At 46.1% G+C, this 14,957-nt stretch overlaps 6 protein-coding genes across 6 annotated transcripts; 4 read left to right on the plus strand and 2 right to left on the minus strand.

Annotated features, from left to right (window-relative positions):
• Positions 1–729: 729 nt before the first annotated feature.
• Positions 730–2,439, minus strand: FOMMEDRAFT_72998 (uncharacterized protein; the record flags this gene model as incomplete). The annotated part of the gene is made up of 6 exons (XM_007261281.1): positions 730–990; positions 1,064–1,240; positions 1,286–1,408; positions 1,465–1,599; positions 1,712–2,143; positions 2,260–2,439. 6 exons carry the CDS (start codon positions 2,437–2,439, stop codon positions 730–732), a joined length of 1,308 nt encoding a protein of 435 aa, XP_007261343.1.
• A 159-nt stretch (positions 2,440–2,598) lies between these two features.
• On the plus strand, positions 2,599–3,941 carry FOMMEDRAFT_16077 (PRTase-like protein). Its single transcript, XM_007261282.1, has 10 exons — positions 2,599–2,666; positions 2,721–2,808; positions 2,931–2,971; positions 3,039–3,169; positions 3,225–3,273; positions 3,326–3,357; positions 3,416–3,565; positions 3,626–3,658; positions 3,719–3,742; positions 3,794–3,941. Exons 1-10 carry the CDS (start codon positions 2,646–2,648, stop codon positions 3,855–3,857), a joined length of 633 nt encoding a protein of 210 aa, XP_007261344.1. The 5' UTR covers positions 2,599–2,645; the 3' UTR covers positions 3,858–3,941.
• A 387-nt stretch (positions 3,942–4,328) lies between these two features.
• FOMMEDRAFT_73339 (carrier protein) lies at positions 4,329–5,520 on the plus strand (the record flags this gene model as incomplete). The annotated part of the gene is made up of 6 exons (XM_007261283.1): positions 4,329–4,382; positions 4,456–4,479; positions 4,541–4,588; positions 4,652–4,874; positions 4,936–4,992; positions 5,048–5,520. The coding sequence occupies 6 exons, from the start codon at positions 4,329–4,331 to the stop codon at positions 5,518–5,520; spliced, it is 879 nt and encodes a 292-aa protein (XP_007261345.1).
• A 558-nt stretch (positions 5,521–6,078) lies between these two features.
• Positions 6,079–7,897, plus strand: FOMMEDRAFT_164375 (uncharacterized protein; the record flags this gene model as incomplete). Its single annotated transcript, XM_007261284.1, has 9 exons — positions 6,079–6,153; positions 6,215–6,295; positions 6,379–6,452; positions 6,517–6,581; positions 6,656–6,768; positions 6,838–6,981; positions 7,060–7,236; positions 7,310–7,604; positions 7,668–7,897. The coding sequence occupies 9 exons, from the start codon at positions 6,079–6,081 to the stop codon at positions 7,895–7,897; spliced, it is 1,254 nt and encodes a 417-aa protein (XP_007261346.1).
• Positions 7,898–8,054: 157 nt separating this feature from the next.
• On the minus strand, positions 8,055–10,284 carry FOMMEDRAFT_74436 (class II aaRS and biotin synthetase; the record flags this gene model as incomplete). Its single annotated transcript, XM_007261285.1, has 4 exons — positions 8,055–8,262; positions 8,388–8,589; positions 8,661–9,015; positions 9,076–10,284. The coding sequence occupies 4 exons, from the start codon at positions 10,282–10,284 to the stop codon at positions 8,055–8,057; spliced, it is 1,974 nt and encodes a 657-aa protein (XP_007261347.1).
• Positions 10,285–10,826: 542 nt separating this feature from the next.
• FOMMEDRAFT_143819 (uncharacterized protein) lies at positions 10,827–13,837 on the plus strand (the record flags this gene model as incomplete). The annotated part of the gene is made up of 3 exons (XM_007261286.1): positions 10,827–11,067; positions 11,122–11,226; positions 11,284–13,837. 3 exons carry the CDS (start codon positions 10,827–10,829, stop codon positions 13,620–13,622), a joined length of 2,685 nt encoding a protein of 894 aa, XP_007261348.1. The 3' UTR covers positions 13,623–13,837.
• Between the last annotated feature and the right edge of the window lie 1,120 nt (positions 13,838–14,957).

The raw sequence follows: 14,957 nt of genomic DNA on the forward strand, positions 1-14,957 counted from the left end.
AATGAACGTTAGTATTGATCCGTGGCCTCATTAATGGGTCATGCGTACGGCACTTCCTCCTACTCTGTTAGTAGAACACACTTATAGTAATTTCCTAGCATGAGGAAACGCTCCTCGGCCAACAAGTAAGATAACGAAGAATCAAAACAAGGGCAAAGATGTTTCGGCGCTTCAGCATTAATAGAACGAACCTTAGTATTGATCTGTAACAACACACCAACATAGTTGAATCATGTCTCAATGTGAACAGAGAAGACCCCTTTGTTCTTTGAACTTTCCTTGGTGTGGTGACAATCATACGACACAGAAGCGAAAGAGATGGTGGAGTGAGGTGAGGAAAGGGATTAAGAACTTTAAGAAAAAGATGCGAGCTAAAATTTGCTCCCCACAAAGCACTAGTCTTTTAAGTTGGTTTTAGTGCAGTACAAAATAACGCTGACTTACCTACGATCGAATCGGCACTATAGCAAAGGTAAGAACGACCAATGTTATTTTTTCTTCGTCTTTCTGGACTTTTCCTTCTCCTTCTCTGTTTCCAACTTAACTGTCACCTCAACATCCATCGCAGCCTGTTGCTCTGCTCGTTCAAGCGACTCAAGTAAGGGAAGAAGATGTGGACTAAAAATTGCTCCCCTACAAAGCGCTAATCTTTTAAGTTGGTTTCAATGCAGTACAGAAAAGCACTGATTTGTACGATCCGTACTATAACAAATATAGGACCGACCGATGCTATTTTTTCTTTGTCTTCGCCTGTTTTGACTTCTCCTTCTCCGCCTCCGTTTCCAACTTAACTAACCCCTCTTCAATCTCAACCTTGTCAACCTCCATCGCAGCTTGCCGGTCCGCTCGTTCAAGCGATGCCAGTAGGGCGTCAATATTGGGAGTGACGACGAATCTGCGGTTCACCTCGCCAATGACGCTCAGCCTTTTCTTTTCCATGTCGACACGTACGGCATGTTGGAGGAATGAAGGTTGTGTAGCGGCGGAAACCTTTTTAATCAAAGGATCCTCAATCATGAAAAAAAAAAGAAAGATCCGAGGGATTGAGGTAGGAGTTACTCACGTCAAGCAGGATACCATTTTCCAAACGCATTTTCACTGCTCCGCTTTGATGAATTTCTAGTTGGCCTATGACTCCGTCAAGCGGAACAACTGGTGCTTCTTCCTTCTTGGATCCATCAGCTACAGGTGTACTCGCACCGGATGCAGGAGGCTTCACATCCGGGGCGAACGTTACAGCCTTTTTAGCCTTCTCCGAACCTCCTACAGCCTTCCCCTTGTCAACTTGAGACGGAGCAGTCTCTGTCATTTCGACGTCTTCGGATTTTGGAGGCTCGCGTAGAAGGAAGGTAGGGAAGGGTTCAGGAAATTGAAAGAAATAGAGTTTTTCTGCTCGGACGTTTGGATCCTGCTATTTGTGAGATTCGTGAAGGCAGAAGTTAAAGAGAGATAAGAAAGGCGTACCGCATCGAGATCTTCCTCCTGAAATGTAAAGTCGTTGATAAGATCTTCCATCTCTTCCTCTTCTTCACTTTCGGATAGGTCCAATGCATTTGCAAGGTCAACATGTTCATCTTCGTCCTCTTCTAAAGTAACCTCCTGCGGCTCAGCTATGGTAGCAATGCTTCAGTCTATCTTTGGTAGATAGAAGTAAGGATAGTAAAAATTAACCTTTTACTTTCCCTTTATCCTTCGTCGGTTCTCGTTTAACACCAGGTTTTCTCTTCTTCTGCCGTACTTTCTCCTTTCTCAAGCTCTCCGGAGCCATCCAGTCCATCCGCCTCACATCGTCGATATCGATTATCTCAACACCTTCATCCGGGTCGGAATAAGTATCGACGTCAATGACTTTTTGATTCAAGTCGGACGGCTCGCGTTTTAGTGAGGGTGTCGGTTGATGCGTAAGTCCTGTACCGAGAGAAGATGATGGTGTGGTACCGAGAGGTGCAACTGGTGCGAAGTTCGAGCGAGGAGCCGCTCGGCGGGCGGCTGAAGAACCAGCCATGGTTGGACCTAGAGCTAGTGGACCGGTTGCTGTCATCTCGGAAGCGGCGTGAGGTGCGCCTCCACGAGCATCTCCTCGTCCACGTCCTCTTACAGCTCCACGACCTCGTCCACGAGTATCTGAGGTTGGTATTGGTTTCTCGGCATCTGATTCCTGCACCAAGATCGTTGTAAAATATTCCCTGCATACAAGGGTGATTAAGCCAAGACAAACGTACCGGCTTCGGTTCCCTAAGAATCTACGCGTTAACGCACGAGCAAAGGAGGGACGAGTTCGACGACGCACTCCTTCTTTCTTCGTGGCGGTAGCGTCGGCGTGAACTTCATTTTTGATGTCCCGCGCCGCGTTACGTCGTCTTGTCTTCTAGCGGTATTTGCAATTGCTTTTGGTGTCGAGCCATTTTGGCCTGAGCCGGACCCAGATGGGTTTGACATTTTTTATATCAAAAGGGAGGATGAGAAGAGTAAAGTGTAGTTGCGTGGGTGGATTCAGTGGAAGTTTGAGTCAGTAAATTGAGTAAAGACGCAGATCCCAGTGGCGTCGATCATTTCGACTGGTCTTTACATACACCCTTCGCTTGTTCCCTTTGTATTCGTTCCCGTTAACTCTACGCTTCTTTCTTGGATCTCACACCGTGACCATGGGTGAAACAGAGCATCTTGTACGCCAATAATCGCATTTGCTTTACAAACATTCGATTAAAATGTTATTAAAGCACGTAACTTACAACGGAGTACACAATATCATCAAAGGCGCCTCAAAAAAGATCGCAGAGTGGAAGCCGACTCTGCTCGTCGCTATTGGTACGTTGAGCTAATTACAAGGAATATCGATATAGTTACTAAATCGTTGACATATCGCCTTCCTAGGTGGAGGGTCAGTCCTCGGCTCTCCTATTTCCGTCCACCATGTTAGATGAACGCAGATAACCGTGCATACAGTGGCTTCTTCCCGGCGCGCGTACTGGTTAGCTAATTTTTACCTAGATATGTACAGGCAACTGGAAGAATAAGCTGACGTATGTGCCTGCCAGCGTACGTTCTTGAAAGATCCCGAGACGAAGAAGAATATTCCTATCTTCGCCATCGGGCTTTCTTTGTACGAGTCTTTACCCGGAACAACTGCGGAGCAGGTTGGAAACGAAGTGATCAGGACGCAATGGCTGTATAATGCATTTTCTTTGCGCATATATCGAGACTTATGGTTGACTTATTGTCAGGGGATCCGAAGGCGCTCAAGTTCTTCTGGGTCGACGTGTTTTGATCGTAGTACGTGTTCCATTACTTTAAACGCATTTAAATTATTTAAATGTGAAATTAGGATGAAATCGACGATACTCGTAAAACCTTGCAGTGCGTGTCGATTATTTTAATTGTTTTCTACGTGTTTACTTATGTCTATCCTTCCAAGTTACGCCATCAAAGAGCTAAAGGCGGATGCCGAAAAGGAACTCCTTGCCTTACCAGAAGACCAGCGTGATGCAGCGCGTCCTGACTTCGCCGTTTTCGTCGTCCACAACAAGCTAAAAGAAAAGGCGGCAGAGTTACCCGCTGACCTACCGTGAGCCCGACTGTTGGATTTTGAGCTATTCTCGTGTGCTAAATGTCTATTTTATGCCAGATATTTCCCAGGAGACGAGGTGCCTGATGTCTGGTGAGAATCGTTGATGCATTTCGTAGGTAGACCATCGATTACTGATCTTTGACTACGAAGGCTTGATTATCCTTGGGAGTCGGTGTACGTGTTGTCTCACGATTTTATCCGAAACAATCTCATTTTGGATGACAGGGATATTGAGGAGCACGATAGACTGGCAGCACTAGACAAGCTGAAGGCAAAAAAGACTGCATAAACGATTCGTGATGGTATGCTTGGATATTATATAGTTTTACGTGTGATGCAATAGACTGTAAAAGATGTGCAAATAGTGAAATGCGATGCTGTTTGAATCGATGCGGAAGGCTGAGGGCGTGAGAGAACCTGGTTGGCTGTCGATCTGAGTGAGCACCAATTGGGACGAGCCGTCCAAGCTATGATTGGCGGACGCCCGAAAGTGAGCTCTCAGCCTCATTTTGCCGCTCCCATCCCTACCTCCTCCTTCGCTCTCTCTTTATCACCTCTTGTCGACGAGGCCAGATAGCTATCTGGGTCCTCAAGTGTCCGAGCTAGGACCTCTGATTTTCACCATTACTTCCGACTAAGCCGCTGGTGACTAAGTCCGCTTGGATTGGTCCTTAGTCTACTTTTTAAAGCGTCTCGGCGGTGTGAAGTTTGAAACTGCGGGCGTGTCCTCTACCTCGAACCACTCCGAATTTATTTGCCCATGGCTGAAGATGAGATTGAATATGAGGGACTTTCATCAGATGCAGGATTCGCGGTGCGTATCTACATGACTAGCTTGCATGGGATACAGTGCTCACTCTTTTTCTGGGTTTTATTTGTGACTTTAGGTCAACATGGCTGCGGGTGCCCTCGTGAGTCGCTTTTAGCATATCCATGTTACTACGACCTCACTGACTAAGTTTCTTATGCTAGGCTGGTATCACGGAGCACGCTGTCATGTACCCAGTAGACAGCATAAAGGTGTGTGCTCTCCGCTGGTTACACGTATCGACAAGTCGACTCAAATGCCCTAATTCTTCATAGACTCGAATGCAAGTCTTTGCGACCAGCCAAGCAGCAATCTACTCTGGTGTAGGGAATGCATTTTCTCGAATATCGTCGACTGAAGGCATGCGAGCGTTATGGCGGGGCGTCAATTCGGTGATCTTGGGCGCAGGTCCGGCACACGCGGTGCATTTTGGTGTGTATGAGGCTGTCAAGGAGTTTACTGGGGGTAATAGAGTTGGGAACCAAATGATTTCGACTTGTACGTTCTTATCGAACTTGTCTTTCCTGAAAATTTTTTTCTGACTCAGTGTTCGTTAAAGCTATTGCGGGCGCTGCTGCAACTATTGCAAGTGATGCTTTAATGAATCCTTTTGATGGTGCGGAAATCTAAACTGATAAACAAATAATGCTTGTTTACTGACTTGCTCCCAGTTGTGAAGCAACGAATGCAAATGCACGGCTCTGAATTCCGTTCAGTCATAAAATGTGCACAAACGGTACTTAAAACCGAAGGGATCGGGGCGTTCTACGTGTCGTACCCAACGACGATCATGATGACTGTTCCCTTCACTGCGGCGCAGTTCACTGTATACGAACATATAAAACGGATTATAAATCCACGTAATGAATACTCCCCAGCGTCGCACGTCGTGTCAGGTGGGTTAGCGGGCGCTGTTGCGGCAGGGATAACGACACCGCTTGATGTGGCGAAGACTTTACTACAGACGCGCGGTACCTCGAATGACCCGGAGATTCGCGGTGCGCGTGGGATTGTGGATGCTGTACGGATTATTTACATGCGAGATGGGTTGAAGGGGTTCATGAGGGGTCTTACGCCGCGCGTATTGACAAATATGCCGAGTAACGCACTGTGTTGGCTGTCGTATGAATTCTTTAGTGAGTAATTCTGCTGAGCAACTTTTCTCTCCGCGGTGCTGATCGTCGTTATCTGATATGATAACAGAGGCTGCGATCCGCGAATGAATAAAAGATTCATCTGGTATAGATTTCTTCTTATTATCTTGCTATCCAATCCTGTGTACACCTCGTGTGCTGCTATTTTTTTCAACTATCATCGCTCACGAACATTCCTCACCGATTTGCTCCGACTTTTTCATTCATGACATCTGCAACTCTATTCATCCATATGTTTTGCTAGTTTATTGCAATTTCGTAATTCGATGCACATTGAGGGTTACTTTTCTTTTGTTTCGGTGATATACGGTGAATACGATGGTGTTCTCGACGTCCTGAAGCCGATAGGTCGGGATTATCATCATCTAAAAATTTTGCATCTTGCTTGGATCAATTTATGAAACATGAGCTAACAAGTGATCTAAGCGAGTCATGTGATATTGAGATAAGGAAAAAGTCGATCAGGTGCCATGTGTGAAATTGACGACAATGATATAGCAAATTGATGTTTTGACTCAACTACGATCTGAACTGAATATTGTCCCGTCATGAGCGGACGGTCAAGAAAGCTCAATGTGACGGAGCAGAAGATTCATCAGGCGTTCCTTTTTACCGATAACTCGGTACGTCTATCCATCCTGAACGAAGAGCAGACGAGGTTAACTTGCTTCTCGTGCTCTATAGACACTAACACAAAAACAAGTCGATGCTATCGAACCCGACCCGAAGAAGAGAACGGACGCTATTAATGTTCTCTCTCAAACGGTGTGTGGACTGTTCTTTTTCTGCGAATAGGAATGTTATAGTGTAGGATATGCATATGCTGATGTCGGCGACGTGGGTTTTAGGGATTGATTCGTATTCAGAGGGGTGCAGGGGGAGGGATATCATATCGTGCAGTAGGGAAAAACGAGATTGAAGCGTGAGCGCTGTTATTCTTCTGAATTACATAAATAGTTCTATCTGACTTGTGTTGTGTACGACAGGAAGAAAGACCTTGCAGGCGAAGAATTACTCGTGTTGAATCATATCCAGGCAGCAAGCAACGAAGGTGCGACTGATACTTAACCATACTTGTGACTTTGCATTAAACATATTTTCCTCACCGTGGTATCGTCTATCTAGGAATTTGGACGAAACATCTCAAAACGAAGACGGAGCTGCACCAGACCGTGATCGATAGATGCCTCAAGTCGCTCGTACACAAGCAGCTTATTAAGAGTATCACGAATATAAAGGTATACTTACGGTTCTATTCAAGTCCCTATACCTCGCTCCTGGTGCTGAGTTGAGCGATCTTCTTGTAGTATCCAACCAGGAAAACCTACATGCTATACCACCTCGAGCCATCTTCTTCCATAACTGGTGGACCGTGGTACACAGATAGCGAACTCGATACGGAGTTCATTAAATTACTCATGGACGCGTGTCTGAAGTTCATTCGTGAGAAGGTGAGTGTAAAAATTGTGCTGTGTTTGCACGATCGACCGAGTCTTCGGTACTAATCAGTTTACATCTTGCTTTTGAAGAGCTTCCCAAGAGGGAAAGGAGACGCTCTCTTTCCTATATCCTCCGCACCGGCGTATCCTACGACGAAGCAGATTAGAACCTTCTTACAGAAGACACGGATTACGGAGACGGAGTTGACGGAAGAGCATATTGAGATGCTTTTGAATGTGCTTATTACAGATGGACAGATCGAACGGGTACGTTATCTCTTTGGCCCTTTCGGCGTTCGTTCCATTTTGCGCATTGATGAAACTTGTGTGGCTTGTAAAGTTACCTGCATTTGGCGCTGCTCTCTGGGAAGCAAATGCTAACGTACGCGAAGACGAGCATGATAGCGATAACGAAGACAAACCGAAGAAACGGAAAAAGAAGAAGAAAGACGTAGAAGATGAACGAGAGAAGAAACGTAGACGAAAATCAGGTCGAACTTTGCTATCGGATTCTGAGTCCGAGTCCGAGTCTCATGGAGAGGAGGACGTTAATGTAAAGAGTAAGAAGAAGAAACGTAGTGCATCGAAGAAAGCGATTAGCAGTGGATCGGATGAGAGCGAGGATGACAAAGAAGGTCCGCATCCATTTTGCTTCGGCTATAGTTCTCTTATTGACTGAACTGTGGACGATGATAAAGCAGATGCAAAACATAATGCCGCCGGTGAAGTATCGTTGGACGTTGGAGACTTCGGCGGAACGTATGTATACCGTGCCATTCGACAAGAACGTGTCGTATTAGGATGGTCGGAAGCTCCTTGTGGGAGGTGTCCACAAATTGATTTTTGTAAAGACGGAGGACCAGTCAACCCGAGGGAATGTCAGTATTTTGGTGACTGGTTAGCTCGGACGGAGATCGCGCTGGAATGAGACGAGGTCGTAGAGAATTTTGGTACATATACCCATTGCAATTGTAATACAATCTACAAATTCAACAAGACCGAATACAAAATCTCCACACTTTTTTAGCAGTGTTTGCAGTCTTATCAAATTCTTTCCTCTCTTCCTCTTCTCGGGTCAAATCCAATCACGACTTCGCTTTGATAAGCCCTGCCATCAAGTCAAAACTATTTCCATCAGGCTGTAAGTCAATATACTCCTCCCCACGGTGCGACCGATAATAACCCTTCGACGACTCCGTCGGTATCGTTCGTAATAGCCCGTGATCAGGAGTTATGCCGACGATTCGCACCGTTGTGGGCGGGTCGACGGTTGTTAGCTGGACGACTTGGTCTCTGATCCGTCGACCAGCCAAAGAGTCGGAAGGGAGGTAAGACCGATAGTTAATAAACGACAATCAGCATGGGCGGGCGGACAAGAAAATTATTATAGATGGCGCGGGATCAGAAAAGGTACGTACGAGTGAAGCCATCTATCAAGGTAGAGATCCATGAATGGTTCAAATGATGCGCTGGAGGAGAAGCGAGACCACATCTCGTCAAATGTGGACATTATTACGGCCGCAGTGCGTTCCATGGTTAGTGTGAAGTCGGGAAGGCCTGGTGGGATTAGTTGGGTGAGGGAAGTCAGTGGTGATGGGCTAAGGACGTTTAGTCCGCACCCTGCATGAAGATGTGTCGCATAAGTTCGCTGCGTGGAAGAAAAATAATTGAGATGTATAAGAAGGACGTACCGATGACTATATCTACGTGTCCACCCATAAAACTCGTATTGACGAGAATACCACCGATTTTCTTTGGTCCTGCATGACCAGTGACAGCATAGATGTCGTTTGGCCACTTCAGTCGGACTCGATCTCCGAATGCGCCGAGTACGCTGGGACTACGACATGCCTCTATGACCGCTAGGCCGAATAAGTATTGGATGAATACGAGTTTCGATGCCGGGAACGACGTGAGAGGAAGCCGAAGTAATAGGGAGAATTGAAGGCAGCCTGGAGGAGATAACCAGGTGTTTGAGCCTCGGCCCCGACCAGCTAATTGGTGCGTCGCGAGGGAGAGTAGTGGGATAGGTAGATGGCTGAGAAGCTTCGGGTTTCTGCGCAGGATAATTCGTTAAGATATGTCATGGGAACAGTGATGCTGGACTTGCTTATCGAGCATGGTCTGTGTACTCGTCACAACCTCGCCATACAACAAGACTTCCCCCAACTTTTGAGATCGAGTGGGCGGTAACCTTCGCTCGTTCTGAGAAACAGTGAGGTCTGCAAAATATTGCGAGATGTTAAAATTTCGTGTTGCCTCTGCTGGTAATTTGTCGCAATCTTTCAGGATTATGACGCTTCGAGCCGGTGTATTTGAGATAGAGACGTCCGACTCCGGTGGGTTCTGGATACGATTAAATAGTTCAGAGGAATATGGATCTTTGTAAAAGTGAAAAGTATCTGCATTGTCTTTGAGAACGATCGGCTCGGAATCTACCAATTCCTTTGTCAGGTTATCTAAGAAGCCAACTATTGCAGAGGTCGATCCTGAAGTTGATGTAATAAATTGGGGTAGGGGACGGAGTGTCCTGATGTCATTTAAGATCGGCACTTGTAGACCGAGAAGGTCAAGTGAGTGCTTCATCAGGTCCCAGCGGGACTTTTCATACTCCTCAATACGATTCTCCAGGTCAGGTTTAGTGCGCCTTATAGCAGAAATGGCAGGCTCAAGTGTCAAGGGATATTCCGGATGTATGGACCATAAGACAGCGCTCCCATTCCCAACTTTGCAATGTACAGCTGCGACCTTTTCGGCAGCGTATCCTTCCATATACCTTGCGATTATGCTTGTATTCGGAATGAATTCGGCATCGACAAATTCCCCTCCACCATTATAGTACAGGCCGTCAAGCTGTTGATCTGGGCCAGATGAAGCACTCGATACGAGAAGTCTGACAGCCCTTGCACCATTTTCGGTTTCGTACTGAAATCCAGGATATGTACAACCTCGTCCGATGCCATTGAAGAAGCGAAGGGGCCTTGGTCCAGTGACTTCCTGCTCCGAGCCTACTTCCCACTCGACTGAGCGACAAGCGTAATATGCTCCGGCACAGAGCCCAAGATATGACCCTCCTCCTTGTACATAGTTTACAATCTTGTCATTGGCCTGTTTTAGTTCCGCGACGTATGGAAGATCACGTCCGCCAGGCAAAACCAGTAAAGCACAGTTTGTATGCCATGGATCAGAGGTAAGAGAACGCGGTGTGATAGTTTGGACTGCGTAGTTCGGTAACAGCAAAGTACGAAGTGTGCTTAGAGTATGAGCGAGGGAAGTTTTTGATACTCCAGGACCGTTATAAACTAGGACATTCATGAGGGAGATCAAAGCTGGGCATGACCTGAAATTAGATCGTCAACATCGGGCAAGCCCGATTACATAACATAATTGTTGCCTTGCCTAATAAAGCAGTTCCGATGTGGTTATTCCGGTGTCGATTATGCACAGCCAATCGAGTAACTGGAAGGAAGGTGATTTACGTTGACTGCGTGCGACGGGAAGGCAAACAAATGAGATCGCTCGGGAGTCGGCGGTGCCGATAATCTGTGACGTTTCTTCGCACTGAGCATCTAAGGTTGCGACGAGGTGAAGAGATAGACGCGGTGAACTAACTATGGAAAAAATAAACAGAGAGGTTGGAATAAATAATTTACACATTTATCCCCTGTCAAAGCAATGGTCCGACTCAGAAGAACCAGGCCAAGCAAGGAAGAAAATGTTAATTCTGGGCATCTTCAAATAGTAACTTCGCTGCACGTGACACTAACGCCAGTGATCACGCCCTCGGTGTAGGTAGACATTCGGCGTTGAAACTTGACACTCCTTTCTCTACTCTCTCACTCATTCTGATAAAGTTCATGCTCGAGAGTCTTAGGAACTTAGTTGATGATGGTGCTCTACCTAGCGATCCCAAGTGGGTCACTATTGAAGCAAGCGACGGTGACCAGAGACGATGGCCATTAAATACTACTATAACTCCGGACTCAGCAGGCTTTATCCATTACATGCAGCCACTCTCATTGGATAGTAAGACGTCCATTAAGTGGCGCTTGATAATCGGTCAAGCGCTTGCACACTTGATGAACTATCCAGACCTTGGTGAGTAGTTGTCTTCAACCACTTCGAATGGTATTTCCTACAACACATTGACAGAAAGCAAGACTTGGGTTCTTAAGAATTGGCCTGTTGGATATAAACTCTATGATCGACATAAAGGGCAAAAAGATGGGCGGATACGACACGACATTTTTCTCATTGGTGAGCTTGTTTACATTTCTTGTTTCGAGTAATGTTGAATAATCTCCTATTAATAAGGATCAGACACGATCGGGCGGTTTTGTTCGCCCGCGGAGTTTATACCGCATGCGTATTGGCTTATGACAGACCCTACTCAAGACAGGTCAAATTGTGAATGCAAATATTGTACCAAGAAACCTCAACGTGCGATTAACGAAAAGCTCAGCCTGTTACAACGGCAGTCATCTCTTAAGCGATTTGCTGAACTGCCGCGCGATGACGAAAACAAAAAGAAGGACAGGTATACTCTGCCTGCTAGGGAGGGCCGTGTATCTATTGTTCTGCGTCGAGCTCCGAAGCCGGCCAAACTACCAAAGGGTCCCAAACAGCATGTGAGTCCTGAACGCGACAAGGACTTGCGAGCTTTGTTTGGGCCAAAGACTCTAGGAGAACGGCGGTGGGCACGTGAAGGTGAACTAGTATGGGTGAAACTTGACTTTCCGATACCTGTGGAAATACCGGATGGTCACTCCGAGAGGATTTCGTTTTGGCCAGGCGTTATTGAAGAGGCTCATTTCAAAGCTGACATCGCTCCCCGGACTGGAACGACGGCGGATGCGAAAACAGCTGCCTCAAGCTGTTCTAATAGCCTTGGAGATAATACCCAGACAATTGTTCACAGGGCTGTCTATAAAATAAACCTCCTGGTCACTTCCAAGACGGTTATCTATGGCTCCGACCATATTTTGCCTTACCAGTCTTACGCGCCAGATGAAAATCTTCTCACCGCGGTGAAAGCGGTTATGTTCGACTTAGATGATTTTGCCAACAAACTTGGTGGAATTATAGCAGCTTCTGACTCCGAAGAGGATGCAGAGTACGACCAGGCAGAACAGGCGGAGCAGGACTTGTTCAAGCGATTCCAATCTCTTGATCCCTTTCCCGGCTCGGAGCCTCAACATACCCAGTGCGATGAACGAACGCGGTATTTCGAAACGGCAGCCGGGGCTTTCGCTGTAGCGATCCAGATTGCGTCTCGCTTAACAATGTACTGGACGCCTTCGGACGTATGGGAGTACAAAATGCAGCTTCCCTTGACATCGCATGACTCCATTGCCGATCGTAGTTTATCTAGTGGAACTCTTTCACAGACAGACCAGCACGCTCTAGGTCAGAGAGCACTAGGCTTGCAGCAAGCAAGCAACGTCGGTTATACCGCCCAAATGCGCTTTCAAGGACTGTGGTGGGGTCCAGAACGCATTTGGATGGGAGATCTTGTTCGGTTGAAGCTCGGGCGATATCAGGTAGCGCCAGAAGGGACGCGGATGATCAAAAAGTCGTCCGGCGCAAGGAATGACGGTCTATTAGATGCTGACGGTGTCCATCTCGACAACACGTTAAGGACAAGCTCTACCGATATTGATTCCGTAATGCAGGATGTGGATCTCACCGCTCCTATCAATGGCTCACTTACAACTGGTGTCAGCTCGACAATAAATAATGGCAATGGCAATCATGTACGAGATGTCGGAGCTGCTTCGCGCTCCCTATTCCTTCGTATTGATGGCTTTTTCTCTGCACAAGTCCCAAGTAAGGACGGAGTTGGCGTGGAAAATGAGTGCAGGATGAGTGGCCAGCTCTACGAACTTGCCGATGATGACTGGGATTCCGATGGAGAGGAAACTAATGTCTCCTTGCTTCCGAAGAAGGCTAAGAAGGAGCCTCTTTCTCAAACCGAATCAAAGAACTCTCTGGCGACGCCGTTGCGCGCTATCATGTCCAACAAGCCTAGTGCAACACTCGCAGATGTGATCAATCGAAATGCCTCTCGTCAGTCTCACCTTCCTTCATCAAGCCTGTTTACACCAGACCCAGAGCTTCTTTCCGAGCCTGCTCCACTAGTGAATGCTGTAATGTCAGAAGTGTTACAGAATAGGACCGACTCACATTCCCTACCTCCTCTCTTGTCCACCAATACACTGCCTTCGCTCATTGATAGAAGAGATAATCTTGGCACGTCGATTGCCAAGGATGACGAGCCACCACCTCCTAACAATCCCTCTCTTTCCGGCCCTCTCGAGCCTGCCGAAAGTGCCCACTCTACGCCACCCCCACCTTCTGGGATGAAATTCCGACCTATCCTCCTTGAAGGGTATGAAGCTGTCTTGCCACTCACAACACTCGCAGGCCGGTACTATTCCGGCTTACTTTCGAATCCCCTTCTACGATCACAAGTGCAGCATGCCTTGGAGAACCCTGAAGCACGAGATAGTAAAGCTATTCGTGCTTTGGAAGGTTTTGTACCTGGATTATATAATTCCGTGGATTCCACGCATTTCCTACCGGTACGAGCACGAATGCTTCGGGAGGCAGAGAAGTTAGCATGGAAAGAGCTAGTCGACTATTGGAAACGGTAAATGCGAAGCGCTAATGCAAATGCGACTGATGGAGATTAATCGCATTTCCACTGCTTTTACTCACATTTTTACTACATTAAACCTTGGTTAGACAAACCATATCATCCGTATATGTATTTTTTTTATTTTCATACCTTTCTTTGCACATTCTCATCGCATCGTTTTTCGGGTTAGATCTCAACACTTCTGCTTTCTTTTCCTTTCTGTATCGTGCCTACTACAACCCCACTCCGCGGATCCCTAATTGAACGTATTATAATGTGCATCGCATGCTATCGCGAGTTTGCACGTAAAACAGAAAGGTGCATTTCAGTAAAGCCTATGTACCATAAGCCTGGTTATCTTTCCAGACTGGGTGGCTCGAACTTGAGAGACTCAGAATGCATTGTGATTCTTTTATTTAGAGAGCATGATATTCACAAACAGCTTGCAAGTCAACTTTCCCCTTCCTCTTACTAAGAATTGAGCAATCTCCTGCAATTGTCAATAAGCCTACCCTTTCAACATGGTGTCATGGTCATATCAAACTTGGTGGCAAGGTAAGGTTAGCTTCCACATCACGAAAAAGTCTTAAGTATTATACTTGCTTGTAATCTTGTATATTTTATAAAATTTATAAAATTTGACCATTTACTTATAATCTTCCTGGGGGGTTAAGCAAGGAAAGTACAATGTTAAATAAGCAAGAAAAAATACTTTTAAAACTTGGCAATTTCTGATATAATTTTATAAATTGTCAAGTTATACAAGTGATTATAATATACTTCCTAAATTACAAGGTTAAGACATACTTATTAATTTGTGACAGTGTAATATCTGCTTATAATGCTTACAAGCCATTACAAGTGTTTGAATAGCTTGCTTTTGCTTACTATACAATTTTATATCAAATAATTAATCGAATATAATTATATTTAAATTATAGAATACAAAAATAGTAAATAATACGCTATTTCTACAGTCCCAACCCCTACACCACCAGCTGCCTCTGCCTCATTCTTCTGCGAGTGGGATTTGTGTTGGACAAGGATGAACGCATTCTCAGGCCGTTCGACGTAGTCTTCGTCACCACGTTTTGGTCGTTGCTCGGTCCCTGCAAGTTGAATTGCGAGTGTGTGTGGAATGAGGTTGAGCAGGTTGTGGAGATTGAGGCTGCACCTGTGAGACGAGCTTAGAGTGATTAGCAAGTGACAATAAGAGCGAAAAGATGGACGCACTGCGACACGCGTGTAGCGAGTGTGGTGGGTCACCTGGAATTGGAAATCCTGAGCGTTTGAGCGAGCTAATTTGGTGCTGCAGGGGAAACGTGTCTGTGCTAGCGTGTTGCATGCTCTA

This window comes from Fomitiporia mediterranea (genome assembly GCF_000271605.1).
Source record: "Fomitiporia mediterranea MF3/22 unplaced genomic scaffold FOMMEscaffold_1, whole genome shotgun sequence".
Lineage (NCBI taxonomy): Eukaryota > Fungi > Basidiomycota > Agaricomycetes > Hymenochaetales > Hymenochaetaceae > Fomitiporia > Fomitiporia mediterranea.

Coding starts and splice junctions, on each gene's coding strand:
- FOMMEDRAFT_16077 (XM_007261282.1), top strand. CDS start 2,646: ATGGGTGAAACAGAGCATCTT. Junction 2,667..2,720: donor TGGGTGAAACAGAGCATCTT/GTACGCCAATAA, acceptor ATGTTATTAAAG/CACGTAACTTACAACGGAGT. Junction 2,972..3,038: donor TCTTCCCGGCGCGCGTACTG/GTTAGCTAATTT, acceptor TGTGCCTGCCAG/CGTACGTTCTTGAAAGATCC.